The 20,435-nt window shown below is 45.4% G+C and overlaps 1 protein-coding gene and 1 long non-coding RNA gene across 10 annotated transcripts in view; one reads left to right on the top strand and one right to left on the bottom strand.

Moving 5' to 3' along the window:
- PHACTR1 (phosphatase and actin regulator 1) overlaps nucleotides 1–20,435 on the bottom strand; it is a 1,185,412-nt gene that overhangs the window by 167,451 nt on the left and 997,526 nt on the right. For all 9 annotated transcript variants that reach the window (XM_069219732.1, XM_069219733.1, XM_069219729.1 and 6 more), the window contains one exon: nucleotides 10,271–10,586. In XM_069219732.1, the coding sequence (XP_069075833.1) occupies nucleotides 10,271–10,586 (316 nt within the window). The remainder of the gene's footprint in view (nucleotides 1–10,270; nucleotides 10,587–20,435) is intronic.
- LOC138282336 (uncharacterized) overlaps nucleotides 1–20,435 on the top strand; it is a 220,335-nt gene that overhangs the window by 194,948 nt on the left and 4,952 nt on the right. The gene's annotated exons all lie outside the window — the stretch shown is intronic.

Here is a 20,435-nt window from a genome sequence, read left to right as displayed (position 1 = left end):
TGATATTGCATTCACCGTCCCTTTTCTTTCTCCCGACAACTTCAGACAAGTTGTGCAGAAATTAGCAGTATCTAAAATTGACTATGGTAAAGCCATCTTTCTGTGTACTCAAGCTTCATCACTCACCCCCATAAAGGCAGTACTTCATTCAGACACTGGCTTTTTTCCAGCACAACAAAATATGACCTCTCTGTTGTCCTTAGGCAATTGTACACGCTCCACATTGTTGCCAGAACTGTCAGAATGCCAGACGGTAGAATGCATTATCTACAAAGCACTACATTTACAGCAATCTGGATACATCCATTATCTTGGACAAATACGAACCGAAATGGACACATATTAAGTCTAGAAACCAAGAAAAACTGAAACTAAAAAGCTATGAATCTAGAATTTTCTGGCATGTACTGCATCTTACCAGGAACTTAAAAGTAAATTGACTATGCCAACTCTGGAAGTACCAATCAAACCATGCTTGGTGGGAAGAGCACATGCACTTTAGCACTGGTCATCAGTGGTAAAGTGCTCAGAGTAATAAGGCCAACAAAAAGAAATCAGCAAAAAAGTGAGATAAACGGGCAAAAAGTTTGGGGGAAGACCACCCCAAGGCTGTCAGGTCTAACATGTGTCCCCTACAAATGAAAGTAAGGAGAACTATACATCCTCCTCGGAGTTCTAATCACTACGGTGGAGGAACCTAGAGAGCCCACCAGCATTGGCGTGGTCTGACCCAGTTCTGTGTTCCACTGTGAAGTCCAATCTCTGTAGGGAGATAGACCACCTCAACAATTTTGGCGTCTCACCCCTCAGTTGCAAACAGGTATGTTCTCAGGTTCTTCTGTGCCCTGACCACACCAAAGTCTTTCTTTTCAATAGCACTCCACCCCTGTTTCCTGGGAAGTAACCTCCTAGAGATGAAGGCTACAGGTTGGTCTAGGCCCTCATCATTTAGCTGTGATAAGACTGCCCCTATGCCATGTTCTGAAGCTTCTGTCTGTACAGTGAATTTCTTGGAAAAGTCAGGGGCCTTGAGCACAGGGGCTGTACACGTGGCCTGCTTTAGGGAGTCAAATGCTTTTTGGCATTCCTCCATCCAAATCACATTTCTGGGCTGCTTCTTTTAAGTCAGCAGCAATGGTGCCATATATCTTTACAAACCAGTAGTACTTTGTGAGGTTTCAGAAGGCTCTCAGTTTAGGTTTTGGGGGGCTCCCAGGCCATGATGCTCTCTATCTTGGCCTGGATGGGCTGCACCTTATCTCTGCCCACCAGGTGTGCCTATCTGGCACTTACCTGCCTGTTGCATGGCCTGAAGCACTTCCAGCAGGTGAAACAGGAGATCCTCCAGCTGCTACTGAAGACAGCTGTGTCATCCAAGTAAGCATCACTGAATGCTTCCATCCCAGCCAAGTGTTGTTCACCAACCGCTGGAAGGTGGCAGGGGTACTCTTGAGTCCAAGGGGCATTACTTTGAACTGGTAGTGATCCTCTGGTGTTGAGACAGCTGACCTCTCCTTGGCACTTTCAGTTAGGGCAATCTGCCAGTATCCTGAGGTAAGAACTAAACAGCCCCCAATCTATAAATCAGCTCATCAGCCCGGGAAATGGGATGAACATCAGTATTGGTGACTGAATTAAGCCCGTGTAATCAGACAGAACCTGAGTTCAGGTGTAGTGCCCACTGGGGCAGCTTTTGGTACAAACACCACAGGGCTTGAGCAGAAGCTACTGGAGAGTTCAATCACCCCCCAATTCCAGTATCTTAAAAACCTCATCATTGATGCTGGCCCTCACTTTGTCGGACAGCCTATAGATTTTATTCTTGACAGGGAGGCTGCCTTCTCTGTCAGTATCATAGGTACACATGTCAGGAATCCCTGGAGTGAGGGAGACCAGAGGAGAATTGCCCCAGCAACTGGTGACAATATCTCTGCTGTTCTGAAGTCCGGGTAGGGCTAGGTTTATACTTTTCCACTAACCCATCCTTCTTTTTGGGTGTGGGAGGTCAGGGATAGGTTCACTCTTCTCCTCCCCACCATCTGTCACGAGCAACATAGTGACATTAGACCTCTCAAAGTGTGGTTTGAGAAGGTTGATATGGAACACTCTCTGGGTGGCCTTCCCCTTCCTCTCAACAGCCTCTTAGGGCCCAGATCAACGGTCTTGGAGGGCCCTGGGTACTACAAGTTCCATCACCCACACTATCTCCCCAAGTTGGAACCCTACAGGGGTAGCCGTATGGTTGTACCACTGCTTCATTACCTCTTGGCTTGCCTCTAAGTTGTAAGAAGCTTGCTTCCCCAACTTGGCCATCTGGCTTCTGAAGGCTAGCATGTAGATAACAACATCTTGGGAGGTTTTCTTGTGAGCTTGCTCCCAACCCTCTTTCACCAGACTGAGAGTCCCCTTACAGGATGACCATACAAAGCTCAAAGGGGCAGAATCCAACCTTCTGTGGTACATCTCTGTAAGCAAAGAGTTGGCATGACAAGAGGATGTCCAACTTATGCCCCAGTCAAGCTCTTGATCACGGTCCGTGGGACTTGTTGAACCTTTCAATAACCTCAATGGTTTGTGGATAGTAGGGTGTGGAGAACTTATGGGTAACTCCACACTCTCTCCACATTGACTGGATATAAGCAGACCTGAGGTTGGTGCCCCTGTCGGACACCACTTCCTTGGGGGAACCCACTTAGGTAAAAATCCACATTAGGGACACTGCAGGTGCAGATGCATTCCTCAGAGAGATGACTCCTGGGTATCTTGTGGCATGATCTACCAAAACCAGAAGAAACCTGCAGCCAGAGGCTGTCTGGGATGAATAGGCTTAATGATGTTGATGCCCATCCTTCCAAAGAGGGTGCTAATGACAGGTAAGGGATTCAGTGGAGCTTTCAGATTCTGCCTTGTCTTCCCACAGGCCTGGCAGGTAAAGCAGGTCCTACACAAGTTGTCAGAGGAAACTTTCATCCGTGGCCAGTAAAAGTGGTGGACAAAGGTCTTGTCCAGGCCCAGATATCCTACCAGGAGAATCTTATGATCCAGCTCCAATACTGAGGCCCTGTAGCATTGGATCACCAGGGCCGTTGTTGCTCCATGCATAGGTGCCTTAGGCTCACTATACAGGAGTTGTCCTCCCAGTAAATGCAGTGACTACCAGAGGCCTCACCTGCTGCCTGGGTTTTGACCTGTTGCCTCATGCTTTTGAAGCCTGGGCACTCCTTCTGTGCTTTGCAGAAGTCCTACCTGGTGGGGCCTCATTTTTGTCATCCAGCAAGTTCAGACAGGTCACCAAGAAAATCTGTATCCTTTCCATTGGATTCTGGGGCCATCTCCTCTGGTGCCCCATCCACCTCAGCTAGGACACATTCAGGAGCTTGTATCCCACACCCTTTTCCCTAACGCCTTTTGGCAGCTGTCTGGGCCATTCTTCCAGGCTCCAAACTTCTTTGACTCCCTTCCTGGGCATCCATGGACCTGGTGGTTGCGCACACCCACTCAGGTAACCCTAACATCTCCAGGTGTGGTGTGCCTGAAGCTCCACTTCCAGGCAGTGTGTTCAAGATAATTCCCTAACAAACAGTCCACAGGCATGGCAGGGCTCACAGAAACTTTCAGAAGACCTGAGATCACCCCCCTATTTCAAATGCAACAAGGGCCCCTGGATAGCGACTCTTCCTGTTGTAAGCCACTACAACCTAGTGGAATGCATTGGGTATAATTTGCTCTGGGAGTCAACAGCTGACTTCTTACCATAGTCATGCTGGATCATATGTCCCTCGGAGTCTCAACACCTTGTTCACTGATGGTAACCCATTGCCTATACTTTGCGGTATTAGATGGCACATGAATTTTAGGAACCAACTCTGCGTCACCCAGTGACACTAGTGTAACCTCTGAGTTTCGCCTCACATACTGGGACAAATACCCCCGCCAACACTATACTCGCTGACCCTGGGGTCTGTGCTCCAGTGGGAAGAGGTGCTCTTTTTGGGCACTTGGAGTCCCCATGGTAGTGCTCATACTCAAAACACGCATAGCATTTGGGACCTTTAATTTCACTCTTGTCAGGGAAGCTCTTTTTCTGGTGGCCATATTGGAAATGAGGCCCTTTCCCCTGGGGACTTGCACAGTTTTGGAGGCCTTGAGAAAACTCCTTCTTTTTCTCTCTCCCTCCTTCCTCTAGTGGGAACCCTAATTTTGGGAGTTTCCCCTTCTCCCCCTCGATGACTTCTTGGACGTCTCTTCAGCAAGCTTCTTGGGGCCAGTCAGCTTCCTATCAACCAGGTGTTCATGCAACTCTGGGAAACAAGTATCTAGCATGTGCTCCTTTGAAATTAAGTTGTACAGCCCAGTAAAATCATCAACCTTGCTGCCCCCATATTCAGCCCTTCAGCACCTTGCTGGCATGGTCAGGGAAATCCACCCATGTTTGTGATGAGAGTTTGTGCCTGCCCCTGAATCTCCACCTATATTTTGTAGTGGTCAGACCAAATTTGCTGACAAGAATGTCTTTCTTTGCAGTGTAGTGTGTTTGTTCCTTTACCTCCAGTGATAAGTGTGTGTCCCTCCCCACTGTTGACATGTACCTCCACAAGCTACTCCCCAGGACTCCTCAGAAACCTTGTGCACCCTTAGAATCACTTCGTAGGCTGCAAACCATTTATCTATGTCATCTCCCACCACACAACTCGACACCCAGTCTTTTGTGGTGCAGACACTTACTTCACCAGTGGACATTGTAGGTATGCTGCCACCATTGCTGCTGAACTTCACTTGAATGGCTTGAAGGCCCAGCTGCCTGAAGTTCGGCTCATGGACCATTCGCTTTTCCTCCACTGCCAGCCTCCTTTTTTCCAGAGATTGCTTCTTCTCCATTTTCAATATGGCCTGCTCTAGTTTAGTTTAAAATGTTCTCCTCCAGCTCCTCTGGGGCACAGGTTCCTGGGTGTCACAATGCTCCCTGCATGTGAGTGGACTTCCAGTCTTGAGAGGATGATTCCTTCCTCCTCAACAGGTTGCATGTCAAGACCTTCTGGCAGGTCCTGTTCAAACTCCTCCTCATTTTCTGACCCCTCCCTCCTCATTGTCTGTGTGGGTCTGATAGGCCTCTCCCCATGCTCTCAAAGCTTTCTGGAGCTCGGCCTTCCTAGAGCTCCCTTTAGCAAGCAACTTCCTATCCTGGCAAAATCCCTTGCGCTGGGCCATTGTGTAGCTCTCCAGGTTGGCAAGCTCCAATTCCCACTTGACTGGTGAGGTCACAGACACAACAGGAAAAAATGAGAGTTAGAAACGTTTGGAAAAATCAAGTGTCAGTCAAGGAAAATTGATTTGAATTGGTCTAGATATGGAGCAGTAGTGTACACCAAGGCACTGCACAGACGTCCTATCCTCACTGCTGATCACCAATGTTAGAAATTAGGCTTCTAAATGGCAGAGGTATGGCCGGTGTCCACGCAGGAACTACAATCCTAGTCTGGTTAAATCAGATACACACCATAATTTAACCGGCGCTCACCCTCTGGTAGCTTGGCACAGATCAGGGAGGCTTAGCTTAAGAGTCAATGTGTAAAGTATTTGTGCAAAACTTCAAACAGTAACAGTGAAAACACAACAAAAAGACTCCACACCCAATTAGAGAAATAGTGTATATTGTTATAAATAAGGCAAGACTAAAATGTTAATCCAATAAATAGAAGTGGAGATATACTTTTTTAAAGGTTAAAAAGTAAGAATAGTGCTTTGAAGCAATAAGTGCCTACGGGTTATCTGTTTCCGCTGGACGGAGGCAAAGTCAAACGTTTTGGGGTGACCGCAATGGAGTGCGGGCTAGATACATGGACCCTGCATGGCCCGCTGAACAAAAGCACCATGATCCTGGTTGCAACAGAGAGATGCAGGTTGCAGTTGAGAGATGTGTTGATTCTGCAATTGAGGTGATGCATTGATTTTCTCCACACAATGATGGCGAAGTGCCGGTTCTGAAGACAAATCATCAGTTCTGAAATGCTTCAGTTCTGAAGCCAATGTGATGGTTTCTCCACGCAGTCGAGGGAATACATTGATCGTTTCCCTGCAGTGGTGGCGATGCAGTGGTTCTGATGTGATGGTTCCAATAGTGATGTGCTGGGTCCAGGTGCAATGTGCCAGGTCTGGTCTCCACAAGACTAGGATGTGCTGGTGTTGACCCAGGAAAGGCAAAGATGCACTGGTTCTGATGAAGATGGGTGGGTTCTGGCAGGTGTAGCCATTTATACCCACTTCCAAGGACAGCACTACTTAGCAGGGGAAGACTTGCAGGAAGCAAAGTAAAGATGCTGTAGGTGATGATGAGTGGAAGTCTTGTGCGTCCCTAAGAATTCAGAAGAGGAGGCGGGCCAGCAAGCCCTTGGAGTCACTCTGGGTTCAAGTGAGATTGGTCCATCCTCAGCAGGGTAGATGGCAGCAGTGCAGCGCAGCAGAAAAGCAGTTCTTCCAGAGCAGCGGTCCAGAGTGGCAGTCCTTGTTGCAGCACAGCAGGACTTCTTCCTGACAGAGTTCTTCACAGGTCCAGAAGTGTACATGTCTTACCTTTTAGTTCAATAAAAGCCTGCCCTGTGGGCTAACTCTGGCCTACCTTAGGGGTGACATATGTAAATCAAAAAAGCAAATTAACAGCCAGGCAAAATGCGCAACCTCCCCATAGTGATCTGAGAATGTATCCTAAGGGTCAGTCTATACATGGTTCATACAGGAATGTTGGCTGTCTGACAACCCGGTTCATAACCCTAAAAAGTGTCAAAATCCACATAACATATTCCTGAGCACTCCTGCGTATGAAGTAAATCAAATACGTCCAATAAGGAGTTGAAACAGTTCCAATGGTCCTTTATTAGATCCATTGACATTTCTTCACTCTTTCTTTACAGTGTTACAGGTAAAATGATAAAGGTGTTGTTGTCGTCCTATGTTGAACCTTTGCACCCAAGTGGCAGTGGGCATAACATTTTTACTTTGTTTCTTTACACACTTTGTCTAGTTGTATTGGTGTATTTCTAATTTAGCTGGAAGAAGACGTGTTCCTTTGAATGGTGGTTATACTATGGTGTCACCTTAATATACTTTTAGATCGTAGCACTATTTCAGGTGACAGTATCAATTTTAGGGTACCTTATATGTATTGTGTTGATACTTAATACTTTCAGCCCAGAAGAAGTCAATGGCAAATTAGCTGTCATGGCGAAACATGTGTTCGCTGTTTGAAGAGTGTAATCATTGTGCCTGTAACACTGTAAAGAAAGAAGTGAAGAAACTTCTGTGGATCAAATAAAGAAACATTGGAACTATTACGACTCCTTATTGGGCGGATTTGATTTATTTCATACTCAGGAGTGCTTAGGGCTATGTTATGCGACTTATATGTAATAAAAGGGGAGTTTAAGGTTTGGCAAGAGTTTTTAAATGTCAAGTCATCATGGCAGTGTAACTGCACACACAGGCTCTGCAATGGCAGGTTTTAGGGCTACTTCAGTGGGTGGCACTAGTTGCCTTTAATTTACAGGAACTGGGCAGATGTATTGCACTTTACTAAGGACTTATAAGTAAATTAAATATGGCAATTGTGGATGTACAAATCAAACCATGTTTAGAGGAGAGAGGAAATGCGCTTTAGTACTGGTAGACAGTGTTAAAGTGCTCCGAGTTCTAGGGGCACCAAAAAGAAATCAGGAAAAATGTAAGTCAAACAATGGGGGTGGGAATCACCCTATGGCTGTCAGGTCTAATGCATATAATAATACACACTTTTTGTTATTCAAATATACATTGTAACTACCATTTTTGTTTAACACTACCCCCGGATTTTCTATTCTCCCTTCAAAAAGAACAATGGCATTTACAGTGAAGTGCAGTAATTGTCTATGCAGTATGGACATTGGCTGCACACATGAAAAATAAATTGAGACTAAAGTGTTATTAACTTAATGTGACAATTTCCTTTTGGGTGTAAATATATTACACATCTCCTCGTCTTTAAAATAAATCTTAGATTTCACCTGCACATATACTGGGATCAGCCTCGTAAGGTATAATCGGTCTGGTAAGTATTACTGTGGCAGGCCAATAGCCACTGGACCATAATGTCTCACAAAATATGATTACTATATGAACGTTTTTAATTGACTTGTTGTATAGGAAATGGTTTATTCTTAGGTCTAAAAACCTCACAAGCAAAGTGTGGTGTTAATGATGTGAGCAAAGAAACAGCAATTTGCAGATATTTGCTACAAAGACGCAAGTTTGAAAGGCAGTTTTCAAGGGGCACTCTTTTCCAATGCTTCCTGTTGTGACTGAGATTATATGAGGGGAAGTCATAAGTGTTATAAACTGTTCAAAGTTTCAGGTTAAGCAAGTTGACGTAAAATCCTATAATTTTTTAAGATATGTCTATCAGTAGCCAAGGACAGTCATCATATACCTGGGGTGGTCACTATTATGCCAAGCCCATCATTATACCAATTATACCCATTACTGTGCTTGGGAATGCCACCATTACACCAAGGATGTACACAGAATGTTTAGGCTGACCAAAATATGCGAAAAACTATTATGATAGGGATGACCACTGCTATGGTTTGAATGGCCACTACTATGCCAAGGATGCCCATAATATGCCAGGGCACACTACTACCAGCCTCAATTATGCCACAGATAGCTAAATATATTCCCGTTTGTTGTGAAGAGACAGCAGCTATAACTGTTACCTCCAATTTGCCACAGAAACCAATATATCTGTGGTGGCCAATATAAAACCAAAGAGGGCACAATATGTGAAGGATGACTTCAATGTGTTAAGGCATGTCTAATGCCCAGTATGGTCACCGGAAGGGCCTGCAATATTCCAGGGGGGGGGGGGCAGGGTAATATCAATGATGCTGTCCCACAATATGCCAGGGCAACAATTATGCCTAGGAAGATCACCATTATGCCCCCAGTTCCAACAGAAACAAGGTATACACTCCTAACACTGACAGAGAAGAATGCACGAACATGTGTGTTGCATTCTGATGTACACATGTTTGCTTACTCATACACACATACTCACAGACACACAAGCATAGATTCACTCACTCGCACATAATACTCTGGGCCCTACACCTCTTCCCACTTCTATGCACACTTGTGCCCACTGAGAGTGCTTTGATGTTTTTCCACTTGAAATGGAAGCATCCACGCCCCTTAAGAATATTATTGTTCCTGAGCCAGCAGAAGACATGGAGTTTTAGGGCTTGCAGGCACCAAGCCATGTGTCATGATGGTAGGCCAATTCGCAGCTCAAAGACAGATACTAAATTAGCGTTAATAATAACTTGTTTTTACTTTTATATCAAGCAATAATTTATGCAGCTGCTAAGCACTGTTACTTTACAGGTGTGTTTATTGCCAGTTATATGATGTAATAATACTCACTTTACTGCGATCAGAAGGAATTAAGGGTAAATTGATTCGCTGGGGCTCAAGCTCATAGATAAGTACTCCACTCACTGATCCTTAAAACTCGCTCAGGCCTCAGCCTTAGGGAGAACTGGATAACAGCAGGCTTTGACAGGCATTGCAAAGGGCAGGGAGTAGGGGAGGGAGTAGGCTGGTTTCTGGTCCAACTCGAGGAACAGGCAATAATTTGGACAGGAAAAAGGCTGAGGCAGCAAGACTGTTGCATATCCAGGATCTTTATCAGCTTCAGTAAGGTTCAGCTTCTGTTAAAGCTCATGGTGAGTTTTTTTCTGATTTTGCAGGGTAGAATATCGTTAGTAAGTATCAAGTCTGACTGAAATATCGTATCCTAAATATTAATTACAAAAATATACATTCCCATTGGAGAGTGGGTAAGGTAGTCTATTATTAACTCCAAAGGCGCTGTCGATATCCTTTTATCTCCAGTGGTTCTGTATCATACGTTTGAGAACTGGCAAACCTGCGTTTGGGAGTGTGTCTGATCACACCTCTGGCTCATATATACATATAATAATGCTTGAGATTTATGATTTTTTGGCTGTATCAGAGCTGTCCCACTTTCTCGTGCTCAGCGGGTGTGGGCTACTCTTTCACACTACTGCGGCCAGGCCCTCTTAATTATAATCAAACACATGTAGCCGAGACGGAGGAAAGTGAGAATAAATGTCCCGTAAAGTACCCTCCAATCCTATCCACATTTCCCAGGCATAGATACATGCCATACATACAATGCATACAAAGCTCAAAGTGAGAAACAATGATGGGAGAGGTGGGCTACCTTTCCAGCCTCTGCATGGTCATGGCAAGAGTCTTATTCAATTCCTCAATCACTCGGCATCCCGGGGGCAGTGACGGATGGATGGGCATGGAGTTGGAGCTCGCCGACAGATGCTGGCTCCCATACTGGAACTGGTGCTGATGAACCGCCAGCTGTGATGGCAGCACGCCGTGATGGAGCTGAGAGTTCTTCTGGCTGGAATACGAGTGTGCATGGTCTGTCCCTCCTAATGGCACACAAATCATGACTTTCTTTGGAGGTAGTGGAGGAGACATTTTCCCTGGCATACAAGGCAGTTTCACAGGTGCGCCGGAGTCTAGAACAAAGGAACGACACCCATCATTAATCACTGCCAGACAGCAATGCAGCAGATTCATTTTAGCTCTCACAGCAAAGGATGGCCTCCTTTTGACACATGAAATGAATACTGACAAATACAACAGCAATTTGAAGCCAGAAAATTCTGTTGACAACTTTGTGGTGTTACAAAATTAGCCATTATCAGCAATACCAAATTTAATTGAGCAAACACAGATACCTTCTCTCACACTTCTATTATACTTTAAATTAATTTAGAAAAATAACTGGCTATGAGTGGCAGTAACACAAACAGGATCTTTGTTATACTTCAGTGCATGACCTTTCAGCTGTGTGACAGTTTGGGGTCTGGGAAATAACTTGTTTGTTTAAAAAAAAAAAAATCTAAACCTACTTTCTGACTCTGCAATAAGAGAACTTCCAGGAAAAGCAGAGCCTGAAACTTGTCTCCATGCCACACCAAAACTGTGACCCTTTTATGAAACCATTCAATCCTTTTTTTATGTATTAAGATACCATCGGTAAGGACCGAAGCTAGAACTCCCTGGACAGTTTTGCTTTAATGCATTGAAACAATATATCAAATCAAAATAAATCTTTTTTGGCTTAGATAGGTCATAAAACAAGAAAAAGAAAACACAAAATCAATACAGCTCAAAATAAATCAGTAACATTAAAATAATATAATACATAACTTAGACATAGGCCCTTATTATGAGTTTGGTGGGCGGCGGAGGCTACCCGCCAAACTCATTCGCACGGAAGACCGCCACACCGGTCTTCCGCCCACCGTCCCTATTAAGAGTTGCCTGCTGGGCTGGCAGGCGGCTACAGCCCCTAGCGGGGAACAGGGCCTTAACATTGAGGCCCGCTTATAATTGAGCCAGTGGCAATGTTGTGCTGCATCTGGTGCACCAGCACCCATCAAGTTTTCACTGACAATTCGGGCAGTCAAAAGCATGACTGGGCTGTCCGTGGGGGCCCATGCACTTGTCATGAGCCGGCACCCCTTTTCCACCAGGCCTTTGCATGGTGGGACTACCGTATGCGTGTGCATGTCTACACAGATACACATTTTGATATAAAGCTCTTGAATCATTAAATTATATTGGTAAGAACTTGCCCTTATAGTTTATTTTGAAAAAATGTTGCTTATTTCTAGCCAATCAGGACAATACCTCAGTTTTCTTTAGGGGTCCATTTTTGACCCCATGACACAAAGTTCAGTCCCCAGTATCTCCATGTATCTCTGTCAGGTGACCTCCCCTTTGATTCCATTGAGCAGAAAAGCAAATCTCCTCAGGGGAAGTGTCGTTTTCATCTATGTTGGATATGGCTAGGAAAGTATACACCACTATAATCTCACAGTATAATCCAAATGCTACACAGGTGAAATCGGTCAAGTAGACTTGCTTAGATTTGCTCCTCAAGGGCTTCCAAAATTCTCCATATGGGGTTAGATTCTTCTTCTATAAAGTGCTAAATGGTTACCAAAGTCTTAGAAGAAGTTTTCAAGATTTCCCTGACCAAGAATCAGAGGATATGTTCTCAATTTAGTTTGAATCCATGCAGAACGAAGGTGTCATTATTCTGGTGTTCCCCACCACAAGTATACCCTCCTTGCTGCTGTTGGGGGCCACAAATATAAAAAAAACAATTAAAAGGCTGGCAGCTGTGGAGTTCAGGGGGACAGAGGGAGATGGCCGTAATACAGCAGTAGCTCATTAAAGTCTAAAGCTGATAGGCTCAAAATCGGTCCACAACTTTGTACAGGAGTGAGACAGGCATTGGCAGATAATAGCAAAGCGTGGAACCTAATATTTCAGTGTTGGAGTGTGAATTTTAAACTTATCATCTTTTTTGTGGGTTAAACCTTCTCACAAGAAAGGGATTGCACTGACTGCTATTCAGTAACAGTTTATTTGCTGGTGTTACTAAACCTGATGCCAGGGTGTGTGATTTAATTTGCTGTCGTATGTTTTAGAATATTTGAAAAAGCATATAGAATGACCTGTAAAAAAAGGATTAAAGAGATAGTACTCGAAAACCGAGCTGGAGTCCTGCTGCAGAAATTATCTAGCACAAAGATTCAGGTCAGTCCAGGTGTAGTTATGGCTTCTTTGATTGCTGTTGATCCCTTGTAAGTTGAGCCAAAGCTCTTTACAATGACTCATGAAAGCTAGAGAAAAAACTGTAGAACTCTGGCTTCATCTTCCAATTGCCACAGAGGAGTCTGAAACTACTGTATGTAAAATCAGCACAAGAAGAATTGACTGATAGATGCCAACGACCAAAAACACACAAGCAACCAGCAAGAAGCACTTTCCCTTGCCTGAAGATTTTGCCTGTTAATTTCTTTTCATCGTGACCTTAATGTCAGTGCATATGACTATTATGAGACTTTGTTAGAACCAGCCTTGAGATAACTGCCAATGGAAGGGACTGAATTGTATAAAAATGTCTTAGTCCAAAGGTAACTGTTCACCTGGAAAAATCCTAAGAACTCTGTTGCATCTTTTACTAACAATTTTTGTTTTGCCCGTCCTGGTAGAAACACAGAAAGTAACATTTATAGTTTCTTTAGACTAGTCAACCATTCCCAATAGCATAACATTGGGTACCACAAACTAAAATGATTGAAGTAGAGAACAGTTACTTTATTTTAAAGTGACTAAGGGTATTTTCTCTGTTTTTGATTTTATTTTTCTTGAGTCTTTTAACAATTGTGTGTTTGCTTTTACCTTTGTAAATTGTTGATCCTTGCACTCATTATGCAGTGCACATGGGCCCGCCATGTAACAGTGAGACTAGAACATCTTAAAGAGATCGCTGCAAAGATTTGTTGGCAAGGCTCTTGTGGGAGCATAGCTTCAGTAAGTCTGTCATAAGTTGTTCCCAGATGTGGAAGGCAGTCTCAATGGTTTTAAAAACGTTTACTACCACACTATAACACACTGATTGTCGGCATTATTTATGCTATGATGCACTAGCTGCCTCTTGCTGGACGAGTGGAGGAACCATTTTGTGACGCCTTTTTTCACAGTGATGACAGATCCGCCATTCAACCATGGTGGCCCTTTTTTCCAAAGTCAGACCCTCTCACTGTAAAGGTCTGTCCTCAGAGAACATAAATATCCTGGAAGTATTTTTTTCTAAGACATGGGTGACATTTGTGAGTTTTCCAAGGTGTACATGGTGAGCTCTGATAGGCAAAAATAAGTGGTCAGACAGACTGACGACCCTACATAGGGATGCCCTCCCTCAGATTAAGTTTCACACTCTGAACCGCAATACATCTGCCTTTATGAAAACCGTGTTCCCTGACCTCTAAATGAAGCAGGGAAAGAAAGAGGTGAGTGGCTGGGAAATCTGCTCTCTTTTGGAGAACTACCCCTAATATACCACATCTAAACGAGTCCCATGTCTTTTGTCTGATCCTACAATGTTTATCAGATAAAGCAAGAAGTGTCACTTCCATTTTTGGATTCAGAATCTTAATGTTTTTATTTACCTGTCAGTATCTTAGAAACACATTGAAGCTTCAGGATAAGCACAATACAAACATCATACATACACCATAGATGCAATAGTAACATACACACTAGCGGACTCCTACTATTCATGTACAAGCTCTTAAAACGAATTAATTCAGCCTTAATACAAGCAAAAATTGTAAGCAAATTAAGCATCATACAATAAGGAGAATGGACTAAAGATGGCCATTATTTCATGTGAATGAAGCGTTCATCATTGTTCTTAAATTGCTTGCTGTATCTTAACTATTTTGTCAAAGGTGACTGGAAGGATCAGTTGCATCTTTACCAATTATGGTATAAAGAATATGCTGCAATCTAGAATGTAAAATCTGAGGTTTGGGGGACTAGCGTGTTAGAAGAGGGAAGTGTTGTTAGAAGAGCAAAGAATATATCTCAATTGAACTTCGAGCCAAGACTGTTCACACTCGCATATGTAACTGTTCTTTTCTTCAAACTCCAAAGTATGGAACTGTTGGGGTAAATTCCAGCCTTTGTTGGGAAAAAGGGCATGGAGATGGAATTGGTGGCTGATGTGAAGAGAAGGACTCGGGTGCAGAGTGAGGAAGAAGTGAATGCATGTATAGGAATGGGTGGCAGTAGCAGGCGGCAAGGAGACACAGGACAGACTTAAGAATGGGAAGCAACGGGCATGGCCAAAAGCATGGTGGGCTAGACGTGTCCGGGATGAGCTCCGCACGGGCCCACTAATATACTGAATTAATCCTGCCCTTCGATACAGTTCAAGACCTTACCTGACGCACCTGGAGATTAAAACAAAAGGAAGAAGACGAAGAGCTGACAGCGGTGATGCGAGGGAGATGGAAAGAAGCAGCGGCGTGGTTTGCAGAAGAAAATGGCGGTGAGGCGGAGGAGAATTGGGACAACGTGTGTGTGTGGCCCCTGAGAGAGCAACTGCTGAGCGGTGTGCCCAGAGTTGATCCCCAGGGAGTGGCGGTGGTCTGAGAGTGGGCCGGCTGGCCGTGAAAGAGAGGAACTGCTGGCCGGCCTTAGACTGGGGCGACGCGGTGCCATTTTGGGGAGCCCCCTCGCCAGCAGACAACGTGAAGAGGGGTTGCCGGTGGATGCTGCGGGGCAGGACTGGAGCACTTCCGCTGACCGGGTAAGTTGGCTGCTGGGACGGACCCCTGGGAGCCCTGCTGGGAAACACGAGAGGCTTTCAGGGAGGGGGCCAGTTGGAGCTGCGCTCCCTCTGGCAGGCTTTAGAGGAGAAGGGAGTGAACCTATGCGGCTCTACTCCTGCCTCGTGCAGGGATGGTGGTCCGGAGACCGTTGCTGTTGACGGCTAAAAGTGGAGCATGCCCGGAAGCCCTCTGTTCTGTGGGATGATCGCTGGGCCTGGGCTTGTGGCCGGGAGGAATGTGAAGTGGCCCCTGCGGGAGGAGTGACAGGGTGAGAACACAGGCAGCATAGCTGTTTCCTGCCCTAAGGCAGTCCACACATTGTGACTGGTGTCCCTGCGGATGGTAAAGGGGCTTGATGGACACAGGGTAAGGTTCTGCATCAGTAGCAGTTGTTGTGCATGAAAAGACCGCCGACAGGGTGTCTCCTGAGATGCTGGAGACACAGTTGAAGTAAGTGCTTTGGGGGAGATGCCGGCCTTTCTGCAGCCACCCCAGGCACTGCTTGGATGTGCCCCAAGTGGGGGTAGTGCTATTCATTGAAACGCCGCACCACAATATGGCCAAAGACAGGGAGCCGAAGCCCCCCAAGCAGAGTAGGATTGACAAGCACACCAAGGCAATGGGCTCCCCTGCTTGGGCCGCCCCTCTGTTCAACCCATGGACACGTTGGACTTGTTACTGGCCATTCAACAATCCAGAACAGCCCTGGAAGCAAAAGTAGATGGAGTGGCAATGGAGGTCTCACAGCTGAGGCAAGACCTGCGTAAGGTTGCGGAAAGAGTTACCACAAAGGAAGAGCGCATCTCTGAATTGGAGGATATGGCTAATATGCATTGTGATGCACTGCAGACAGTACAAACAATGACGAAAGATCTTCTCTGGAGAGTAGATGGTGCTGAAAATCATGCAAGACGAAACAACCTGCGCTTCGTGGGATTACCCGAGGGAGCGGAGGGGGACCAATGTTTCTGTGTTCTTGGAGACCTGGATTAAAACACAATTCCCCTCTGTGGATTTCTCTGCATGTTTTGTGATCGAAAGAGCCCATAGAGCATGGCTCTGAGGCCGCAAGTAGGTGCACCTCCAAGACCCCTTATATCACATTTTTTTAACTATCATGACAGATGTTATTCTCCAGGAGGCGTAAAAGCTGGATAAACCCACTTATGAACCGTCTGCCATTCTGATCTTCCCAGATTACTCTTGAGACGTACAAAAGAAACACTGATCCTTTGACGTCATCAAGATCAAACTCCGGGCAATACAACTTGGATATATGCTACAACTCCCAGCCAAACAAAGTTATTCACCAAGAGAAAGCATATTTTTTTGACACGCCGGAGGAGGCGTGGAGATAGGTGGAAGAGAGACCACCGAGCCTTGTAAACCAGAGAGCTATGACTGCAACACTTGGAGATGCCATATCGGGGGCCAGACCCAAGGCGTGGACAACCAAATGTAAAAAAAAGAACGCATCTCAAAAAGGCCCGCAGTGTCCCCCGTGGGAACACCCCTGGAAAATGCATAGTAGACAATCTGTCCTCAGAAACAGACACTGATGCCAGCGGGGAGCTGTCCACTTGTCCCCAGGAGGGCCGCAGAGACCTCCATTTTCCAGAAGAGAGTAGCTGCGGATCGGACCCAGAGGTAGAAGAGAATCCCTCCAGAGAGACGGCCAAGTTGAACTGAATACTTTAAGGTCGACTAAAGAGATGGACAGAGACACTGAACAGTGATGGTATCGAGGGCAGCAAGCTGGATTACTGAAGGGCTCCTTCTTGGGCTCTGAGACATGAAAGACCTGGCTGGACACTCTGGCCTGCTCAGCCCCCTCCCTACTCTCTTTTCTCTCTACGTCTTGTCCTTCTAACCTTCTCCTAGACTCTTCTCCCCCATTCTCCCTATTCCCCCCTTTCTTACTATATGTATTGAAAGTAGCGCCCATCTTTTCCGAAATGAAGTGACTCAGGACAGCCAGCACCTGCTATAGACATAATATTGAGAGACTTTGTTGAATGGCATGAATGAGTGGAGTGACTGATTCTGTTGAGAACAAATCCATTTAAATTGAGGGTAAAATTGGGATAGGGTGGTCTACAGACCCCTTGAACCTGACCCGGCGATGTGATTGCCACATGAGAAGAACGTGGCAGTATGCATGCTGTAGTGGTGTTAGGGGGGACCAGGAAGGGATTATGGCATGATATTAATGCTGTTTATTAATTGTTCATATTTGTTTATTATGAAGCTGGGAGACAACCTGTTATGTTTAAGATATTTTGACACGGGGAAGGGGGACACATGCGAGAACACGTTACACCTGCTGTTATGCCTACATCTAACACCCTGATAGAAGCACAGGCCATGCTTACCTGGAATGTCATTGGGTGCTTACCTGGAATGTCAAGAGAGGATTGGTAGCGACCTTTATAAAGCGACAGAAACCAGATATGATTCTCCCGCAGGAGACGCACCTCCGCGGTAACCATTGTCACTTTCTTGCCCGTGACATGCTGGCACATGGCGGGTTTACATCTGACACAAGAGGAGTGGCTATTCTTGCTCAGAAAAGTCTACCCTTTCAGGTCAATAAGCAATGGCTGGACCCCAACGGAACGTACGCTGTGGTGCCGGGACTTTGGGGGTAGAGAGGCGGTCACTGTCATTAGTGTTTATGCACTCCGCCTGCAGCAGTCCACATACACTGCCATAGCTGAAATTCTACTGGAAACAGAATCCACACTACATATAATAGGGAGAGATTTTAACAATGTACTGACACCTGCATTAGACAGAACATCAGTAACCCCCGCATAGCAGCGTCCAGACCTATGCCCCTGCAGCAATTAGCGGACACGCTGGGATTAACAGATATCTGGAGGCACCATAACCCCAACGTAAGAGGTTACTCCTATTTCTCAGGGGCTCATTAGGTCTTTTCCAGACTAGAGTATATATTTACACTCGAAGGAGAAGTGGGAAAGATACAAAGAGCAGAATACCTTGCAAGGGGACTGTTCAACCATTCTCCCCTGTTGGTTACTATTGGTCGACGTGGGGACGGGTGCTCCAGGTGGAGACTAAATGCCTGGGAACTGCGGGATGACACGCTCCTGCTGGAAACTAGAACTGACACAGAGCTGTATTTTAAAGAAAACCAATAACTGTGAGGTCAGCAGTGACATTGTGGGAAGCATATAAAGCGGTAATAGGAGGTAGAACACTAAATATTGTAGCCTATAAAAAGAAGTCAGGGCTGGAGGCCCAAAAATCTATAGAAGATAGATTAGCAGCCGTGGAGGTGGTAAATGTAAGCGATCCCTCCCCTTTGACGATTAGACAAATGGAGGTCTTGAGGGCTGAATATAAGACATTAGCCATTGATGAGCTCAAATCCTACTTCCTTGCCAATCAGCACCAGCTTTATGAGGTGGGGGACAAAGCAGGGAAATTGGTGCATGGTTAAGTCACAGAGAATCGGAGACACGCTGGGTGGCCTGGATAGATGGTATGAGGGGTCGATATGCGACTTCGATTAAGCCATAGCGATGGAATTTGCACATTTCTATGTGCCCTCTACAGGGAGAGACCATTAACCACCCAGCCCCAGATAGAAACCGACCTAAATGCTATAGATATGCTGATATTTTCGGCAGAGGACGCAGATTCCTTAGATGAGGACCTTACCCTTGCTGAGGTGAAAGACTCAATTGCTAAATTATCCAATGGGAAGACCCCGGGCCCTAATGGCTTCAGGGCGGAATTTCTTAAGACAGACGGACGAAGTAGCCCCTCATCTACTAAATCTATATGTTGGAGCAAGAGGAGAAAATCTGCCCCCTGGATCTGAGGCGAGCCACGAAAGTGGTCATACCCAAACCAGGCAGACCCCCTACACGATTGCGAATCATTTCACCCAATATTGCTTCTTAATGTAGAGACCAAAATTCTGATCACAGTACTTATCACTAGACTTTCGAAGGTCATTGCACCCATAGTCCATAGTGATCAAACAAGGTTTATGCCAGGGCATTCAACTAGAGGAGATCTACATTGCCTCCATAATTGGATCCTGAACTGCACGTCTTTGTATCATTAGATGTGGGAAAGGCGTTTGATACAGTCCACTGGAAATACATGCTGTATGTCTTACGTAAACTAGGGATTGGGCCTGGGTTTATTGAATGTTTGACCTTACTATATACAGAACCTTGCACAGCAGTCTGAGTCAATGGCAAGTTGTCGGAGGAATTTTCCATTGGTGGAGGCACTAGACAGGGTTACCCACTTCCCCCCCTTTTATTCGCCCTTGTGCTGGAACCTCTGTCCTATAAGGTCAGTGAAAATCCCGTATAGAAGGTTTCAGATCTGCTTGCTCACCCTTGGAAGAGGAAAATACTTCTTTGTATGCTGATGACATACACCTATATTTAACCCCCCCCCCCCCCCCCCACCTCACTTCTGGCCATGTTTCAGACTTTTGAGACATACGGTAGACATTGTGGGTATATCATAAATTAGACAAAGGTCATTTGACCAAAGCAGATAATAATACCCTCTGTGAGCTGGCCGGGTAACTGAAAGTGACAAGAGAGGGCTTCAAGTATTTAGGTGTTTATGCAACCCCAAATCCTGTCTGAAGCCTAGCAGAAAATATAGGCAAGGTTATTACAGACTTTCAAGCAGTTATGAAACAATGGAAAACACTCCCTCTTACATTTATGGGCAGAGCAGCCTTGTTCAAGATGATTAGCCTCCCCAAATTCCTATATATACTGTCAAATGCATATTATAAACTGCCAGATGACGTCTTTATCATGGTTGACAGAGAGCTCCGTCTGTTACTGTGGAATGGGAAGCATCCTAGAGTAAGTCTGCAAATGTTACAACTAAGTTGTTACAACGGAGGTCTTGCACTGCTGAATCTTAGGGCATACTATTGGGCTAGCCATTTGTGGGTCATTAATGATTGGTGCTGTGTAGAGGGGAAGCACCCTACCTATATATTGGAAAGGATGCAATTTGGGAAGCATTCTTACTTACACTATCTCTATGGAGGGGCGGGAGTGGGACGTTTACTGCCCACCACACAGGTGAATATCGAGGCTTGGCATAGATCCAATGGGCGTATAGGATGGGCAAATAAAATTACAAGAGAAACCCCGTTAT

Source organism: Pleurodeles waltl, chromosome 2_2 (assembly GCF_031143425.1).
Source record: "Pleurodeles waltl isolate 20211129_DDA chromosome 2_2, aPleWal1.hap1.20221129, whole genome shotgun sequence".
In the NCBI taxonomy this organism is placed as follows: domain Eukaryota; kingdom Metazoa; phylum Chordata; class Amphibia; order Caudata; family Salamandridae; genus Pleurodeles; species Pleurodeles waltl.
This window is presented reverse-complemented; position numbering and strand designations above follow the sequence as displayed.